General features: G+C 49.8%; 1 protein-coding gene across 5 annotated transcripts in view; it reads right to left on the bottom strand.

Moving 5' to 3' along the window:
- MAPK4 (mitogen-activated protein kinase 4) overlaps positions 1 to 17,711 on the bottom strand; it is a 46,358-nt gene that overhangs the window by 13,780 nt on the left and 14,867 nt on the right. For all 5 annotated transcript variants that reach the window (XM_030005060.1, XM_030005055.1, XM_030005059.1 and 2 more), the window contains exons 2-3: positions 10,216 to 11,642; positions 66 to 210 (exon numbers count right to left, since the gene is read on the bottom strand). In XM_030005060.1, coding sequence (XP_029860920.1) covers positions 66 to 210; positions 10,216 to 10,761 — 691 coding nt within the window. In that variant the 5' untranslated portion in view covers positions 10,762 to 11,642. The remainder of the gene's footprint in view (positions 1 to 65; positions 211 to 10,215; positions 11,643 to 17,711) is intronic.

Genomic DNA, 17,711 nt, shown 5'->3' with positions numbered 1-17,711 from the left:
TGAATTGGGTAGCAAGGAAGGAGGGAAGGAGAAAAAAAAATAATCAATGGGAGCCAGAAACCTACCAGCAAAGAGCATCCTTCCCGTCAGCATCTCAGCCAGGATGCAGCCGGCCGCCCACATATCGATGGCTTTGGTGTAGTTGTTTGGCGAGAGGAGGAGGCGGGGGGAGCGATACCATTTTGTTACTAAGCCTTCGGAAAGGTAACCCTGAAAAAGCAGAGATAGAGACATCAGCAACCTTGCAAGAGAGCTCCTCCGCTCCTCCCCGGTCAGCCCTCGCTGCCCACTGTGGCCCCACCATCAGATCCTGCAGAGAAACCTGCCCACCACGTTTGTGCTGCATCGATGGCAGGCTGCAGTTGTATATCTTGCAGGAAGCAAAGAGGTGAGACATACACCACTGGAAACACAGATGCTTCGGTGCTCCAGGAGGCAAAGCACTTGCTGCTCCCCAAAAACTTATTTACTGTTTGTCACCATGGTATTGAAGCATCTTCTGCAAAGGACAGATGGCTTTAATAGCACAGATTTGCAGCTCATACTTGCAAAAGTTATTTCAGGTCACTGTTAGAGGACTTAGATGTATTATATAAATCCCAATTCCACCATTTGAGACATTTTGGAAGTTAGGCACATTATTTAAGTACTTTGCTGGGTCCCAGCTATAAGCCAGCAGTGTGTGAAGGAAGCCTTTCCCAGCTCACTATCCTAAGCACAGTACTTCGATTTCCAAACGTTACCAGTTTGCAATGTTTTGCTGAGTCCATCTGTAGTTAATCCTGTGTTTATAGTCCCTCCATAGCTACGTAAACCACTTCTAACAGCAAGCTACGTACCGCTGAATTCCCATGGATCCGACTCCCAGCACTGATGCTGAAAATGAATTTTTAAAAGGCAGGAGCTCCCAGGGGAGCCCACGCAAGAGCAGCTGCAAATGGGTCAGCCCAGCGAGAACCAGGGGAGGACACAAGACTGGAGCAGAGGTGGCAGGGGGAGCACACAGGGCTCCCAAGTGGGCAGCGCTCAGCAGGATCCGGCCTCACACAGAAGCCAGGCGAGTTCACCCCATCTGCATCCTCGGGATGCTGCTGCAGCGAACCCTGTTTTGGTTTGGGGAGTGTGCTGGGAACTGCGGATGAGCCCAGGCAGCATCTCACAGGGGTGAGACGCGGGATCTTGTAATAAAGAGGAAAACGAGGGAGCGGACAGAAAAAACAGATTTAGGGAGGAACATCACTACCATGTGGAAGGAAAGCCTCCTGGACCAGCAGATGTCTTAAAGCATCGCTGAGCGGGTGATACAGCCCTGCAAGGGCTCCTAGCCAAGACTCTTGAAAATAAGACGCTGTGGGATAAGTGGGAAAGCCCTTTTGGGGATTAGCTAGCTGATGCAGAACTAGGAAACCCTGCCCTTTCTGCACTGAGCCTCAGTCTTGCCTAATAAATCGCCTCCCTCCCCTGCCACCCAACCGCTGGGGCCCCAGCATCGCCTCCGGCAGCCGGGTGGTGTGGGGCAGGTCCTCACCCTCCGTCCTACTTTGCTTACAGTGAGGATGGTCGGTTGGGATGCTTGACCTGGTTTTAAAGGAGATGCCCTCAGCAGCACCCCATGGGACAAAAGACGGAGCGCCGTCGTCTCTTTGGACCACAGCCCTCCCGTTCCCGAACTCACCCGGGAGATTTAACACAAGTGCCAAGCGCTCAGCAGCTCCCGCTGAAATCAAGGGGATGCGTTCAAGCCTGTAAATAACACTGGCATCTTGAGGGATGTCCCAGCACCCCCCCCGCTTAGCTTGCCGGCCAAGCTCCGGATGCGCGGGTGCCGTGCCGGGGTTGGATGTGAATGGTTATTTCATCAGGATAATGCTGGAATATTCAGAAGTGGTATTTTCTATGTTAAATATAACACATTAACAGAATGAGGTAGATTGAAACACAGTAGAAAAGACAAAATAAATTAAATTAGGAAGTTGAATTGCATTTAAATGCCCTGAAACATTTGGAGGGTATCAAAATGCAGTAAGAACATAGAAACTCAGTCAAAAACTCCATCCTAACTGATATAGTTTCATAAACTGTTTTCAATTGCAATATAACCGCGATTCTCCCATCAGAAACGATGCAATCAGGTTGATTTTTTTTTAGTTCTTACTCCTAATTCCTTTTTTACTCTTTATTGCTCATGATGAGAAGGGCTGCAGCAAAGACGCTAACAGGACTCTTTACCCCCCTAGTTTCCCGAAGCACAACGGCCGGCACCTCCCAGCATCCCTCCACAGCGGTAGATATGCCAGCCCACCCGCCTCTCCTCCCACGGCACCCAGGAAATTTCTTTGTGCACCATCATGAGGTTTTTTGCTGCTCCTCTTCCCCCAATGCAGGTTTTTGTTCCAATTTTCAAACATTTAAGTTGTCAAGTTTTTAATCATAAAGGGTTTGCTTTTAAAAGTACATTTTAATTTTGGTCTTCTTAAGGCAAGTTGTAATGAAGACTGATTAGCTGAGAACTTTCATTTAATGCTGTTATATTTTTGCTAATGCTGCTGAATCAGAACCAGCACAAAAGCTCCCAGGCATTATCCGATCAGACTGCCGCTTTTCAGTTACTGCAATTATTCCCAGCAATGGAGACACTGGTACTTATCGGAAAACCCTAAGAAAATAAACTTTGGGGATAGTCATCTAGGGCAATTCCTGGCTGGAGCAATTTTGTCCCCTTCCCAGCAAAGGAATGTCACTCTCCCTACAGATTTAATGCTCGATTCATACGTTTCTCCTCTTTGACATCAAGACGGATTTGAGTTCTCAGGGGTGTGTGCACCATGCAAAATGTATGAGCAATATACTGCAAATATCTGTATGTTGCAACAAACCAAACCTTTTCTTCCCCAGGCATCTCTTATGTATTGGAGAAAATTCCCTGCAAAAACTCACTGAATATTTTGGACGTATCTCCAACCCCTCCCCTGCCGTGTGAGGTTAATGGTGGTAGTTAATTAGCAGAGCTTCTCATTGTGCTTCCCTCTTCTGTTACCCATCACCGTGTAGTTGACTGTTGTCTCCCTGCTTTCATCTGCTGAATAACCCAGACCATCGGGTCACCCACCACCAAGCCCAAGAAGGACCCATGGAGAGGAGCAACCGACAGGTTCTCTCCGTCCCACCGACTCACGGACCATACACTTGCTTCCCATGGCATTCCACTGCTGGGATCTGGGTTATCCCTCCTCTTCCTCAGGGGAAAAATACTGGGAAGGGCTGATGGAAGGTTTGAAAATCAAGACTTTCCCGACCTGGCCCAAGGTCCTCCAGCAGGAGTGGCTGGGGACACTCCCTGGCCGGGCAGCACGGGACCCCAGTCCTGAGCAGCTTATACAACCCCAACACCTACGTCTGCTCTGCCTCCACGGTGGCTAAAAACATGGGCTAGATCTTTATTTTTATAAAATACGTAAGATAAGTTCCAATCCTACCACCTGGAGGAAGTAACTACAGTCTTGTGGACTATCAAGTCCTATGGAGAAATATCAGCCCAGCTTTGGGAGCCGGGATCATGCAGTTGCCGGCACAGCCGTGGGATCCACCTAAACCTGGGTTAGGTGTGGGCTCAGCTCTTACCTGTGATGCCAAGACTTACACGAGGGCATCAGCCGTGCCGGGATGGAGAGCTCGAGCACCTCCAGCCATCACCTATGCAAAGCATGGGCTTTAGCACAAGAATTTCATCATTTATGTAGCTTCAACCAGACAGAAAGAGCGAGAGCAGAAGCATATTAATTAGTTCTAATTAAGATGATACATCTTCACGACAACATTCTGTGGATTCAGCGCAGCCCTTTCTGAACTGAAAAAATCACTGGTATCTCTTTAAAAACCAATATAACAGAGTTAATTTAAAACCAGAAATAGTTTCAAGTCCAAGGCTTGCTCTCAAGCCCTCCCATGCTATTTTTTTTTGCAATTCTCAAGTATCATTTTCCTGCTTCTCCTCTGCTCCTGTGGCATGTGCAGGAACAGCTCAGGCAATCTATAAAGGTGATGAATTCACTACAGGTAGGATAAGCATCAAGTCGGATCAAACAGCACAGCAAGGAAACTGAAAAGCAAAGAAAAATAAATGCTTTTTCTAATCTTTACACAAAACGGATCTCGTGCATTGCTTGTAACACCAGAAGGAGAAACAATTTTGGGCGGGCGCTGCTGCATGCCGGTGTCACAGCGGTCACGGCACGCTGGACCGCCTGCATCCCGAGTGCGCCGAGGGAAGCTGGCACGGCACGGCGGCATGTGGGGAGCGCAGCAAGACCCGCCGATGCTCCAAAACAACCGTCACCCAAGCCCAGAGCTCCTCCTTGGAGCTGGAGGGACCAAAGGCAGGTCTCCTCGAGGCAGACACCGAAATTCAGGATCCCATCTACCACAAACCAAGCAGCCCCTAACGCTGCAACCCAAAGCTTCTCTCGAGAGTATTTCACACCAAAATCCATCTTCCTGCACTCAAAAAGTTGCAAAGGTGCGGACCAGGTGCCTGTGAACTGGAAATTCAGCAGGATCCAGCCACAGCCTGTGTGTCCACACCTCCACCCACAGCCAGGAACGGGATTTCTGCTGCTGCACCCGTGGGAGCCCGGTCGGCTCCTGCTGCAGGCGGCTGCGGTGCCAAGGTGGGGACTCAAAATAGCAACAACCCCAAGCTTTTGGAATAATCCTGGCGCAGCAGCAGGCTGGTGCCTCTTCACAGCATGTTTTTTAAGCTTATTTTTTAAAAGGCAGGTAGGGCAGTTCTAGGAGAGGCTGGAAAAGACACCAGGTTTGCAGGAACGTTGCTCCATAATAAAATAATAAAACTGCCGTTGTGCATGGCTCCAGCAACGTGACGTGTGTTCTCATCGTTTTGGGATGACAGAGTGCATTTATTTCAGGACTGCAGACTATTACGTGCTTCATCAGAGGACAGAGAAGGAGAATAACTGAGTCGGGGTCACAGCGGGGAGGCTTCGCGCTGGCTGCATGGGGCCAGGGGCAGCTGCCCGAGGGTTGAACATGGAGGGTGGTCCCCTCCGGGGTGAGTACAGAGCAACATCCCACATACTCATCTCCTTTGAAGACCTCCTCATGATGACCCACCTGGGAATTTTATTATTTTACCGGATGAACTGGAAGCTATTATGTTTGCACTGATCAGCAAGTACAAAACGAAGGGAGGACTTCAAAGATTTGAAGATGTTCTGGAAACTATTTACCATGAGATCTCCCCCCAACAGGGCTGCTGCAGCCTCCTTAGCATGGAATCTCTGCCAATTAATTCTGTAATTAATGTTGCCAATAGGCAAAGGGAGAGAGGGTCCCCTGGCAGCCCCATGCAGATGCCCCCAAATGCTTTGGGGCACCAAGCAGAGCACTCAGACCCCCAGAAGAGGTAATCTGACCATCTTGTACAACGTGGGCAGGCTAAGGAGTGCCTCACTTCGCTGTCTCGTCACCTGAGTAAAGAGACTCAGAATGTCTCAGTATCCCCATATAGCAGGAATTTCTTTTGTCTTCTCCAGACAGGACCACCCAACCCAACGGTTCCCTCTTTGACCAGTGCTGGGCGACACGCCACATGGGATGCACAGCCAGGGCTGAGTTTGCCCTCCGAAACATTTATTATTTTTAAGTCTAGACATTCATTGGTATTTACCCCAATTTTTAATGCTTGACTTTGCTATCTCCCTGCTCTCCCATCCTGCCTGTCCACCACGAGCTGAGGGTGCTCAGCATCTCAATTTTACACCCCATTCCCCCCCCAAACTTGGGGCACATCACATCTGGACTCTCATTTGGAGCCAAAGATATTTATTAAGGTGTAAGAGCAGGGATGGACGGATAGATGGGCAGCTAAACACATCCAGGCAGCCTCTGAAGAAATGCAGGCAGGGGCTGGACCACGGGGGGAAGGCAGCGAGGTATGGGCCAGGCAGGACCACGAGGCTGCAGACGGAGGGGGCATTGCAGAGCGCTCCGATGGTGAAGGCGAGATGCTTGCATTCAATAAGGAGGTGGTTGATGAAAAGATAAATGCTCGGCTTTGACTGTTTTGCATAAGGATAAGGACCTCACAGAGGCCAGAGCTGCTCCTTATCTTCATCTCCAGCACTCCTCCGTTCACCATTTGGGCACCAAGTCACACAGCAAAGCGTTCGGATTACAAACAGCAGCAACTGAGGAAAAAGGGATTAATGTGGAGATGTTCTAGAGGGATAAACAGCAGGATTAGCGACTCCCAGGGACAAAAAGAGTAGTAAGAAGGAAGAGAAAGGAGCCTGCACGGCTGGATGGATAGAGCATCAGGGAAAGGACAGGGTGACAGAAAGAGGGGGATGCACAGGATCATCTCCCGAGGGTCCTCTTCTGCTAGACCTGATATTCTGTGCCCTAAAGACATGTTTGCAAGTACGTGAGCACCCAGGGAGCTTAGAAGTATGTTTCTCTGAGACAGGGCTAAAATTTAAGCTGCCAGGTCTAAGCAGCCTGTGAAGGTACAGACCCAGATCTGGACGTGACCTTGGCAGCTTGAAATTCATCTTGTTACGGTGAAGTTTCAAATGAACAGATGCCCCCCTGCTTCTCTTACCACATGGAGAAAGGGATTTGAGCAGCAAACACCAGCCAAGTGGTGGGACAAATGCAGGCGAAGCTGCTCTGTTTCAAAGCTGGTGAAGGCCAGGTCCCCGCTGTGGTCCAGGGCGTCTCCCAGAGTTGGAGAGCTCTCCCTTTCCCACCAAATTATCCTAATTAAAAGGTTGCCTGCTGCAAGCCATGTAAACAAGACACATTGCCAAGTAAGGGCTATTATTTTGGTGGTATATGTATTTCTAAACTGTGTTTAAAACTCTGCTCACAATCTACCGCAGTTGTTATTTGCCATTTTAACACTCAGCAGGATGGTTTGGGATTTGAGAAAAATCAGGTCAGAAGAGCTGTGACCTTTTAGATGAATAACAACACACAACCTGCAATTTTCCATGTTAGCAGAACCCAGCCATCAGCCTAAGCATATTCCAGATACAAAACATCCTAAGAGAAAAAAAAACCCCAAGCGCTTAAGATGACCCTTCCTTGCCGCAAAGGCTTGCAAGAAAACGTTACGCTAGAGGTATAGCTCTGCACTGCCTTCAGCGGTTTGGATCTGCTGGGTCTTTACAGCAGGATTTCATCTGCTTTTGGGCAGCTCTGCATTAGCACCTGCTGGTAGCACCAAAATTCAGGGTGTAAGGATCCCTGTCCTGCTTAATGCCAGTCGGCAGCGGAGTGGAGGCTCAGCAGCTTCAGACACGGTGATGTTCCAGCCCTCTCCCTCTTGCTGATGCTTTCTGCAAGAGCACAGACCAAGGAGCTTATAAATCTGTATGAGCCCTTGAGGAAAGCGAAGGTTGAAAGGGAAGTATGGAAAGGAATTGATTTTTCTGAGTCATCTGAGAAGAGCTGGAAAACAAAGGCAGGACTGACCCAAGCCCCGTTCAAGCCCTCCTATCATACCTCTGCCTTTGCGGTGCCCATCACCTGGCTTCAGCAAACACAGTCCTCCCCATCACCAGAATTTACAAATAACTGACATTATTTGTGATGCTGGATGCTCACCACAGTGCTGCTATTTTCGGCTCTGCTCTGGAGCCATATTCAGGTCCCTCTGCACAGTGGGGATCTGCAGGTTTTTTGCACTGATGCTCTAGACTCATACCCCCAGGATTAATCGGAGGATGCTCATGCAATGGCATCTTGCAAAAATACATCCTACCATGAAGCTGCAGCCCTGGTCATCCTCCTGACAGCTCTTTCCCACTGCACTGGCTGTTATTAAGGTGACAGAGAATTGCTTGGAAATAACAATAATTCTGCAGCAGACACCAACCGGTGACTCCTACCCTGATCCTGCAGTCTCTGACAAAACGATGCTCCTTAAATCAGTGACTTTATGCATTCACGTAGCACTATCTTGTTTGCAGGGGTTTTCTCTGGGAGTTACCCTCCCTTGGGAAAAGCCTCTGAAGGCACCTGACTTTAAAAAACAAAAAGCAAAGCACACACTTAAAAAGCGAGGAGCCTCTTCCTGAGCTGGGTAATAAATAACCCAGGTGAGGAAGGGAGCACAGGAGGGGCAGGAAGCAGTGACAAGGACGCCGCACTCACTCCCCGATGTTCCTTGCAACCTTATTCCTTCTCCCCAGGCTCTGTTTCTCCCCAGAACCCAGACTCGAAACCAGAATAGATCAGGGCTCAGCTTCAGGATCACGAGATCGTCTTTTTGCCATTCTTTTCCCTCTCCCCTTCCCTGCCTCCATGCGCAAAGCAATGGTGCCCAAATCAGCTGTGCTGGGCAGAAACCGATCGGTAAATGCAAAGTGCATTTAAACCTCTGCATAGGTGCAACAGCAGGTCCATGGAGGACACTGAACTTGTCCACACAAACATCCAGCTTAAAAAAATAGATTTTATCTTAAATACCAAATAGTAACTTTAACCGGAAACCAGCTGCAGACTGCATCGCATTTACTGGTGCAGACCACGCAATGCTTTGCTTTCTTCTGGGACCACGTAGATCTGCGAGCTGATGAAGCCTCCACCGCACTCCTCCACTGCTCCAAACGTCCAGCCTGGACACCAACCTGCATTAAACATCTGCAACTCCCTTCAAAATCCATTAGCATCAGGACTGTGTGTTACAGAGACTTCTCACCCGTTTTCCTTGCCTCCCTCCCTCCCACATTGCCTCCCCACTGTCACCACAGCCACCGCTCCCACCCTGAGCTGCTCCACCAGCAAAGCCACCGTGACCTGTTCCCAGCTCCAGCCTCCCTTTCTCGAGGGCACGGGAGAGCCTGAGGGCCGTGGGATGCCGGGTTCCTCCCCAGCTCCCTGTCCCAAGAGAGAACACCACATCCAGGGCTATCCCACCAGGTGGATTTTGCTGCAAAAGACTGCCATGCTGAATTAAATTTGTTAGAGGAAAAATGCAGTTCTTTTAATAGCTGCATTTTTGCCTGAGTATAGAACTGTTTTCAGTACCTTAAATTATTTTGCAGGGTTTGGCAGCTGCCTGGGAATGCAACCCTTCGCGGAGAAGCCCACAGCTCACTAATTCCTTGTTAGAAAGTGCCACTTTGTGGGACTTTCAGCCCTCCTTGGGCAGACAGAGAGAAGTTGGTGACAGCAGCAGGAGAAGAAAACTGAGCCCCAAAGACTCCCCCCAAGGAGGGGACAGATTTCACCTACTCAAGGGCAGGGTTTTTTTTTCCTGATTTTTGCTTTATTCCTCTTTTCGCTCCTCCATCCCAGACAGACTGCCGCATGAAGGCATGCATGGACCAACAGACAGGACCGCAAGGGATGCTCAGGCTGGGGGGGCCGGAGGGATCTGGGCATCCCCTGCCCCGAGCAGGGCAGCGGTGGGGCACTCCAGGCTGCCCTGGGCTGCACCCGGCCACTCAGAATTATTATTGCATTATAATACAGTATGTCAGTACCAAAGAGCAAAAAATTTTATAGGTTATTTGGATCTTGACCTTGAATGAAAGAATATGACTGTATCTCAAAGACCTATCCCCCTTTCTCTATGAGTAAGTAAGTGTAATTCAGATAGAGTTGGGATTTTAAGAAGCGGGTTGGCACGGAAGTGAGGACAAAGACAAGCAGAGTAGCTGCGGATGAGCCAGGTACCCTTTACACATGCTTCCACTGTGGGGATGAACAGCAGCTCGTGTTTTATAAAAGCAGCAAAGCAGGAAACACAGAGCTTAGTCATTTGAGTAAAGCGAGCAAACGTACTCCCCCCCACAGTCCATTGCTGGGATGGAATAAAATACGTAAGTATATATTTAATATATATGATATAAAGCAACGAAAGACACTTGAAGGGCCCTTGAACCCTTCCTGTGCCCTGCTTGCTGCTTTGCAGCGCGGGAGAGCCCTGGGGCACGCTTGGCAGAGCTCAACTCACTGCCTTTGCCTGCGAAACATGTCCTGGCTTGGAGCAGGGAGGGCAACCACCACCAACGACCACCCCAGCAACGACCACCCCAGCAGGGCTTACAGCTGCCCAAACAGCCTCAAGGACCAGTTTCTCCCAAGAAGATCCACAACGGTCCAACCACTTCAGCCTACATACGTTCAATGCCTCCCCGAGGCAGCTCGCCAAGACAGCACTGGCCTCGTCGATTTGGCATTACCTACCTTGTGCGAGTAATGCTGATCCACGATTCTGGCCAGCCCGAAGTCGCCGATCTTCAGCACCAGGTCCTCTGTGCTGATGAAAATATTGGCTGGTTTCAGGTCGCGGTGGAGGACGTTGGCCGAGTGGATGTACTTGAGGCCCCGCAGGAGCTGGTACATGAAGAGCTTGGCGTGCTCCTCGGCGAGCTTCCCCTGCTCCAGCAGCCGCGCCAGGTCTGTCTCCATGTACTCCTGGACGATGTACACCATGTTAAACTTGAAAAAATCCCCGCGCAAGTTGGTCCCCTTTGGCCCCAACACCTCGTACACCTTCACGATGTTATCGTGGTCCAGGCGGCGGATGATTTTGATCTCCCGGAAAGCGTGCTTCATGCTCCGCGCGTCGCCGATGGTGATCTTCTTCACCGCCACTTTGCGGCAGCTCTTGCTGTCAAGGGCTGACAGCACCAGCCCGTTGGCCCCGAAACCCAAGGGGCGAAAATTAATGAAGCGGCAGCCCAGGTCGTACCCGTACATGCTGGCGATACAGTCGCACTTCTCTGCCATCGCGTGCTCTGTCCTCTTTCAGCTTTTTCCTCTTTGTCACTTGAAAATCTGGGAGAGTCGAAGGGCTTCCAGATCACAAACGTGGTTTGAAATCAAGTGCCTCATTATTACTTACAGATGCTTAGGGGGGGCCTCGCTCCGAGCCCATCGCTTCAAGATGACGTGTGGATGCAGTGAAAATAGATGCGAGTGCTCACACACAAATAAAATGTTTTAAACTGGCTGAGAATTCAAGGGGTAGAAGAGACTTTCCAAGCAGCGTGGATAAACGCAGCCCAGAGATCTCTAGCAAAACAGAAAGGTTAATTTTCTTGAGACTAAAAAATCAGCACTGCTACATTTTTCAGCCGCTCTCTCGTTTTCCTTCTCCGACGTCCCCAAGAGGATGGCGAAGCGCAAGGCTGGCGGCGCAGATGGATGCCCAGTCCCACATCCCTGGCGTCTCAGTGCTGGGGCAGCCAGCCAGCCCCACCATGGGGCAGAGCCCAGAGCAGCCCCATGGCCCCTCCGCTGCCCCAAACCCTCCCTGCCCACAAGTTTTGACAGCGTTTTCCCCACCAGCGAAGCGCATCCAGGCACTGGCCGGGCTCCCCAGCAGTCAGCAAAGCTTCGCCTTTCTCGTCGCTCCCTTTTTGGTACAGGCAGACCCCATCTGCCCCATCAGCAGACAGAAATCTCGATGGCAGCAAATGTTTTGCAGACCAAAACTCACTTTATCGGCTGCATTCAGCGCAGCAAGTTTCCACATTTGCAGTTCCAACACCTTCGCCTTGTATGTCTTTCACTGGTGAAGTCAAGCACCATCCGATCTTTACAGCTTGCCGGAGATGTTCCCTGTGCTGCACAGCCCACTTATCCCTCAGCAGGTCTCAGCCCCGCTCCTGGAAGAAAAGAGGAGATGGATTGATTTGATGCTGGCACTGCCTATGCCTTGCCTACGTAATGGGTTGCTGAAGGTTAACCATGAGCAAAACTGTGACCTTTCAGAGATTCATTAGTTATCCCCTCCAAAAATCATGCATCATTACCAGCATTTTTCAGATGATTAATTTTTCCTTTTCGATTTGTAATACACAGAAAACTGTAACTCTTCCTTTCCCCTTTGTTGTTTTTTTTTATCTTAATCTGTCTGAAAACATTACAAAGCGATTTGCAGAAGGCAAAGGTTCAACAGCACACTATGTCTCCGACTGCACATTTAAAGCACATCACAAGGAAAGCACGGTAGCAGCCCATGAGGGTACAAACCCTCCCTGCCAAGCAGCTGAGAGCAGAGAGGGCCACAGAGTTTTTCAGCTTATAACAACCAAAATTTCTTGGGCAAACGACACGGTGCCACCCTGGCCGGTTTTGCAAAGAGCCTTAAAAAAACAGCTGCGAGAGTGGGACAGCCCCTGAATTTGGGGTCCCACAGCAAACCTCAACAGCAGCCTGGGGATGCTGCTGGCTCTGTGCCTGCGGTCGCAGGGAGCTGCCAAGCCCTTCCCTCATGTAGCAAACCACAAGATTTCAGTGCATTTATAAAGAGAGATGCTCCGGCGTTGCTCAGCCCGGGGTGCACAAGCAGCTAAAGACAGGGCTCGTTTCACCTCCAGTGTGCCAGGGGAAGAAGGAGAGCATCCTCATTAAGATTGACGAGCCGTTTTGTTAGCTGCGGGGATTTGCCATCCATCAGCAGCGCCTGCGACCGTGGCTCAGGCCCCCGGCTCTGCCAAGAGCCGCTCGGCATGGGCAGCCGTCCCCCTGCTTCTCCAACAGCTTTGCCGGTGATGAACGCAGAGGTGGGATGACCCAGTGGGAAAACAGGAGCTGACTTCATCTTTCACCGCGTCCTTCGTAAGGATGCGCTCGGCACCCGGACGCTGCAAAAACACTTCCCCCATCTGTCCAAGTTTAGCAGCTACTGCCTGCAGAGGCATGAGCCAGCTTGCAGCCTCCCAAGCTTTGCTCTTCTCTTCTGGTTGTGGTTTCAGAGACCCAAGAACTCCTCCATGCAAACAAGTTACATATACAAGATAGATATAGGGTCCTATGGTCCTCTTTGAAAGTACGGCTGAATACATAAATATATATAGAGAGACGAATGATATAACATTTAAGTTGTGGTTTTATCACCCCCTATTAATACGAAAAGACTTAATGACACCCTTGGCATCAAGAAGCTGGAACAAATGGACCCAAGGCAAGCAAAGTGAGCAATAGCAGTGAGTTGCAGTGTCTCAGGAGCATAACCCATATTTCAAAGCCTCTCTGTGCTAACACATGCTCCTCTGAGTGATGAAGGAATCTCTTAACAAGATGGACTGGCTTTCAAAGAAAAGAAAAGCAGCAGAGGAACCTTCCGGCATGACGGCAGACCCCCCACTCCACTGCTGGCAATGGCCTAACAGGCAAATACTGACGTCTGCTGGGGACGAGGATGCAGATTTAGCCAGAGGATCCCAATATTTGGGGGATTTTCCTGACAAAATGCCATTTTCCAGTGGCAGGTGACCATGCAGGGGTGGTCATGGGCAAGGGACCACCTCTCGCAGATGTTCCAGTTGGGAAAAGATGGTTCAAAGCCCTCAAAGCACTTCAAGTTTTGCAGATAAACTGCAATTTTTCACCTGCAATTACTTCATTTAGAAATAGAATTGAGAAAAAGGCACAAAGCATTAGAAAATTGCTGGGCTTTTTCTTTTTTCCAGATGATCAGTTCGTCAAAGCTTTGGACCTACCATGTCTCCCTGTAGATGTTTATGAATCTCCAGCCAGCTGCAAGGGCTGTGACCTTGCACAGGGATGTCCCAGGTTACCAACCGGTCCCAGTGCTGCTCAGAGGGGAAAAATAAAATAAAATTATGGTGGGTCTGCTCCCATTGTGTTCTCCATGCCAGATGAATGCCTCTGTTATAGACCTTAATCAGCAGAGCTGCTCCATTAACCCAGCAGTGGGTTCACAGCCTGGTCCTTCACTCTGCACTCCCCAAGCATCGGGCATCGCCAGTGGTACCCTCCTGCTCTCTGGCAGAAGTTACCCAGAGTAATGATAGGGAAAATATTAAATGCTGACCTTTATTTAGGTTTGGGACCATCAATCATTAAAGATGGAAGAGAAATGTAACACTTCAGGCCAGCACGGAACAGCTATTTGAAGAGGGATCCAGTTAATGGTTAAAATAAAGACATATGGACCATATGACGGTGGTGAGCGATGTAGGCAGGGCAGGGATACCCTCCGAAGAGCATCTGCCAGCAGTTACCGAGCAGTTTGGCAAACACTGCTTGCTCCTGTAGTTGGAAGCAAAAATAATTACAGCCTCTCTTCAATCCAGCAATTATCTAATGCTGGCTTTTGCACACAAGGATTGAACAGAGAAAGACGCTCTTGCTATTAGGAAGCAGGGCAATGTGCAGCCAGAGAGGTGCCTTGGTCCATAGTCAAAGGAGGGAAAAAAAGGATGAGAAACAAGGAGTGAAGGGGAAAAAGAAGGTAAATAAATCTTAAGGCTCTGCAAGGACAGCAGGAAAGAGCACCCTGTGCAGGAAGGTTACCCCTGCATTGCAACCCAGCTGCATGGCTGTGGAAAGGGAGCACATGTTGCTTAAACCTCAAGAAGGCGGTGGGGGGATCTGAGGACCACGGGAAGGTTTAAGAGCAGGCTGGGACCTGATGGGCAACCAGAGGGCTGCAAGAAGTACACCTGGCTGCACCAAAACCGGAGCTTTTCCACCTGTGGTGCCTAACCTGAGTTTCCTAAGCCTGCACTGAAGACCTCAGTCTCTGCACAAGAAAAAAAAACCAAGAAAAGTAGCAGAAATTTCCTACTGGCAAAGGGAACTCTGTCAAATAGGGCTTGGGCCAACATGCTTCAGCAAGGTGCCACGCTGGGTTTGAGATCTGTTTCTATATCTCACTTCTCAGCCCCATCACCCAGAACCCACCAGGTTGCTCAGCTTTTTGGCACTACAAGCCAAACTCCACGGGGTTTGCTGAGACCAGGTAGGGCTGGACAGGACCCGGTGCTAGCTCCCACGCTGAGCTTCTTGGCTTACTCTAGATGCAATGGAAGGAAACCAAGTTTTGCCTTGTCAGCTTAATTATTAATAATTAGTACAGTTCTAGAAGCACTGAAAGGGAAAATGCATTGCATGAGACTAAAAGGGAAGAAAGAGCCCTGTTTTACCTCACGAGCAAATCGACGGGCTTGTCGGTGCCCCTGGCTACATCTCAGTCGCCGGCTGAGTGATGACCCTGCAGCATCTTCTGCAATTACAGAGGGACCAAGGGAGAACCATCCCTAAAAGGATGGCCCTGGAGGATGGCAAGCCGTGATCCTGTCCCCGCTCTCGTGGCTTGGTCCCTCTCACTGAACCATCCAGGGAGAAGCTGCTGGCGAATACAGGGAGACGCACCACAGCCGAGGGACCAGCAGGCAACACGCTCCCCCAGGACTGACCACCGTCTCCATTTGTCCTTCTTATCTCTGCCTCCTCCAACTGAGACGACAGCAAACCCAAAGGATCAGGCTGACAAGCCTTCCCTGAAAGGCTACAGGAGTTATTTTTCCAGTGCTCTCCATTATCCAAATCAGACATCACTTCTGACCAGTTATTTCATTAGAAGCACTAAAGAAATGAAATAAAGCACGCACACAGCCTCAGTGCTGCTCCCAAGTTATCCGAGCAGCTGATGCCTGGAAACTGCAGCGAGGGAACAACCATTTGACTATTTAAATGTGCATTTCCAACGAAGGGCTGGATCCTGGGGCAGGACTGCAGCTAACCAAGGGGGAGTTTTGGGATGCAGGCCCCATCATCAGCAATCCCGTTTTTTCCTCTCTTCTCGGTTCTCCAAGTCTATTGTAATGAACAAGTATTATTTCAGTGGCCTAACGAAAATAGCTGCCGAGACCAACAGTGGTCATAAAACCAGCAGCGATGCCATTTGGCTGCAGATGACGGAAAACATGGTCTATTTTCACGGAACTACGAACCAGAGTCCCAGGGGTTTTTCAGTTGATGAGCCCAGGATCTGCCACCCACTTGAAAAGCCGAATTCAATGGGAGCTTCAGGGCAAACTGCAGCAGAATACAGCCAACAGGTCCTGAAGCACAACAGAGGGTCAGGAGCAGAGTGTAATGAAATTTGTGGTTACACCAAGAAGACGTGCAGGGAAAATACATCCCACTTGTTTATACTGGTGGAGTCACCCCAATCTTTTACTCATGTGCTCAATAGAGGGTTTTGCTGGGGTGCTGGAAGACAGTAAAACACAAAGGGACTCTATTTTTAAGGAATTTGAGTGCTAACTTTATTCCCATCCTCCTTCCCACCTCCTATCTATCCTAGTTTAAGGCTAGGAAAGCTTTGGGGTACTTTCAGAAAGCATATACCAAAAATTTTCTGTGTTGGAAAATTCTCCCGTTTTGCAGACCATAAATCCCACCAATTTAATAAATATGTGTGAGGTCAAAGTCATCGTTCAAACCTGCAGCATGGCCAGAGGGAAGGGTCAGGAGCAATGCCCATGCTCCCACCAGCTTGCCCTCCAGTCGCACGGCCCGGCACAGAGGGGTGACCAAGGAAGGGATGCGGTTGCTTATATGGCTAATTATACAATCAAATTCCCAAGAAACATTGTGCATATAAGAATAATGCAGGAAATGTAGAAACATGTTCCCTCTTTATGAACACTGAACACATTTTACAGTTTCAATTTACCTCTCACTTGCTTTTTCACTAAGGGCAGCTGCAGCAGCTGCCTCTGCACAGATGCAAACAGAGATTTTTATAATCAGGACCCCTTGTGCCATAAAATACAAGGACTAGGAAATTAAGAAGTTTTCTTTTATTCTTCCATTCTTCCTCTCTCTCTCCCACACCACTCTGTGCAAGGAAGGCATTTGCCCTCACGTTGCTGCTGGGATTTGCATGGAACTTTCTGCTCCCCTCACTCCTCCAAAGGCTCGGGGGGCTCTGGGTGCCCTTGCACAGGCTCGAGGGGGGTTCTGCGTGCCCTCGCATGGGCTCTCTGCCGCCGGCTCCCAGCGAGCTCCCAGCATTTCCCAGCACAAGACTCGACCGTGACGTTGTGATGAACTTTTCCTTTTTACCGAACCCGCTCCAAGCAGCGGCGATCTCTCTAGCTGGATGAATTCATTAAAGCTCAAGTGTCGTAACAAGATGTCTGTTATTAGCAGAGCACCACAGGTGCTAATTAAAGGAGGATAACAGTGATCTCTCACTTGAACACCTTGTAAAGGGCCAGATCCTGCAAACCATTACATCCCAACAGCCTTTTCAACTGGACCCAAGATTAAACACCGTGCTGCAAAGCAGGAGGGGTCTCACAGGGGCTGTGTTCATTGTACAGGCTTAGCTTATTGATTCCCGTATCGGGTAGATCTGGCAGGAGCATGATGAGATTCATTTTTTCATTCCCTCTCTTCACCCCAGCATCCCTCCCTGCCCCAGCAAAAGCCTTTCAAACGTCCTTTATCTCTGCCTCGCTGCTCTCCGCGCCACTGCAGCAGCAGCATCCCCACCGTGCACGGTGGAGGCCATCTCCGACCCGCAGGAGGCGAGCAGCAGGGACCCCGCGGCAGAGGGTGCAGCGGACCGAGACCGGGGAGTTTGGTGCCCACCGCTCCCGTGATGGACTCACATCTCTTTAGGAAATCTCTCCAAGCTTTAGTCACAGTAACGGAGTTACTGAAGCAGAGGGAAATATGGGCAAGTCTCCTGCAGCTCTTAGCTCCCAGGCCAGTGACTACTTCAAGGCTGAAACTTAATTAGTCCTTCCCATCAATAAACACGGGCTCCTGGTGCTCAGTTCTGCAGGAACATCCTGCAGAGAGCCCCGGGGAGGGTCACTATTTGGGGCTGAACGCAGGTAAAGACAATGCTTCTGCTTTTGTCTTGGCAAACAGCCTCTTCCCTTCCTTACCTCCTGCAGTTCAAGCTA

This window comes from Aquila chrysaetos, chromosome Z (genome assembly GCF_900496995.4).
Source record: "Aquila chrysaetos chrysaetos chromosome Z, bAquChr1.4, whole genome shotgun sequence".
Lineage (NCBI taxonomy): Eukaryota > Metazoa > Chordata > Aves > Accipitriformes > Accipitridae > Aquila > Aquila chrysaetos.
Note: the sequence above shows the minus strand (reverse complement) of the source record. Positions and strands in the feature narration are given on the sequence as shown.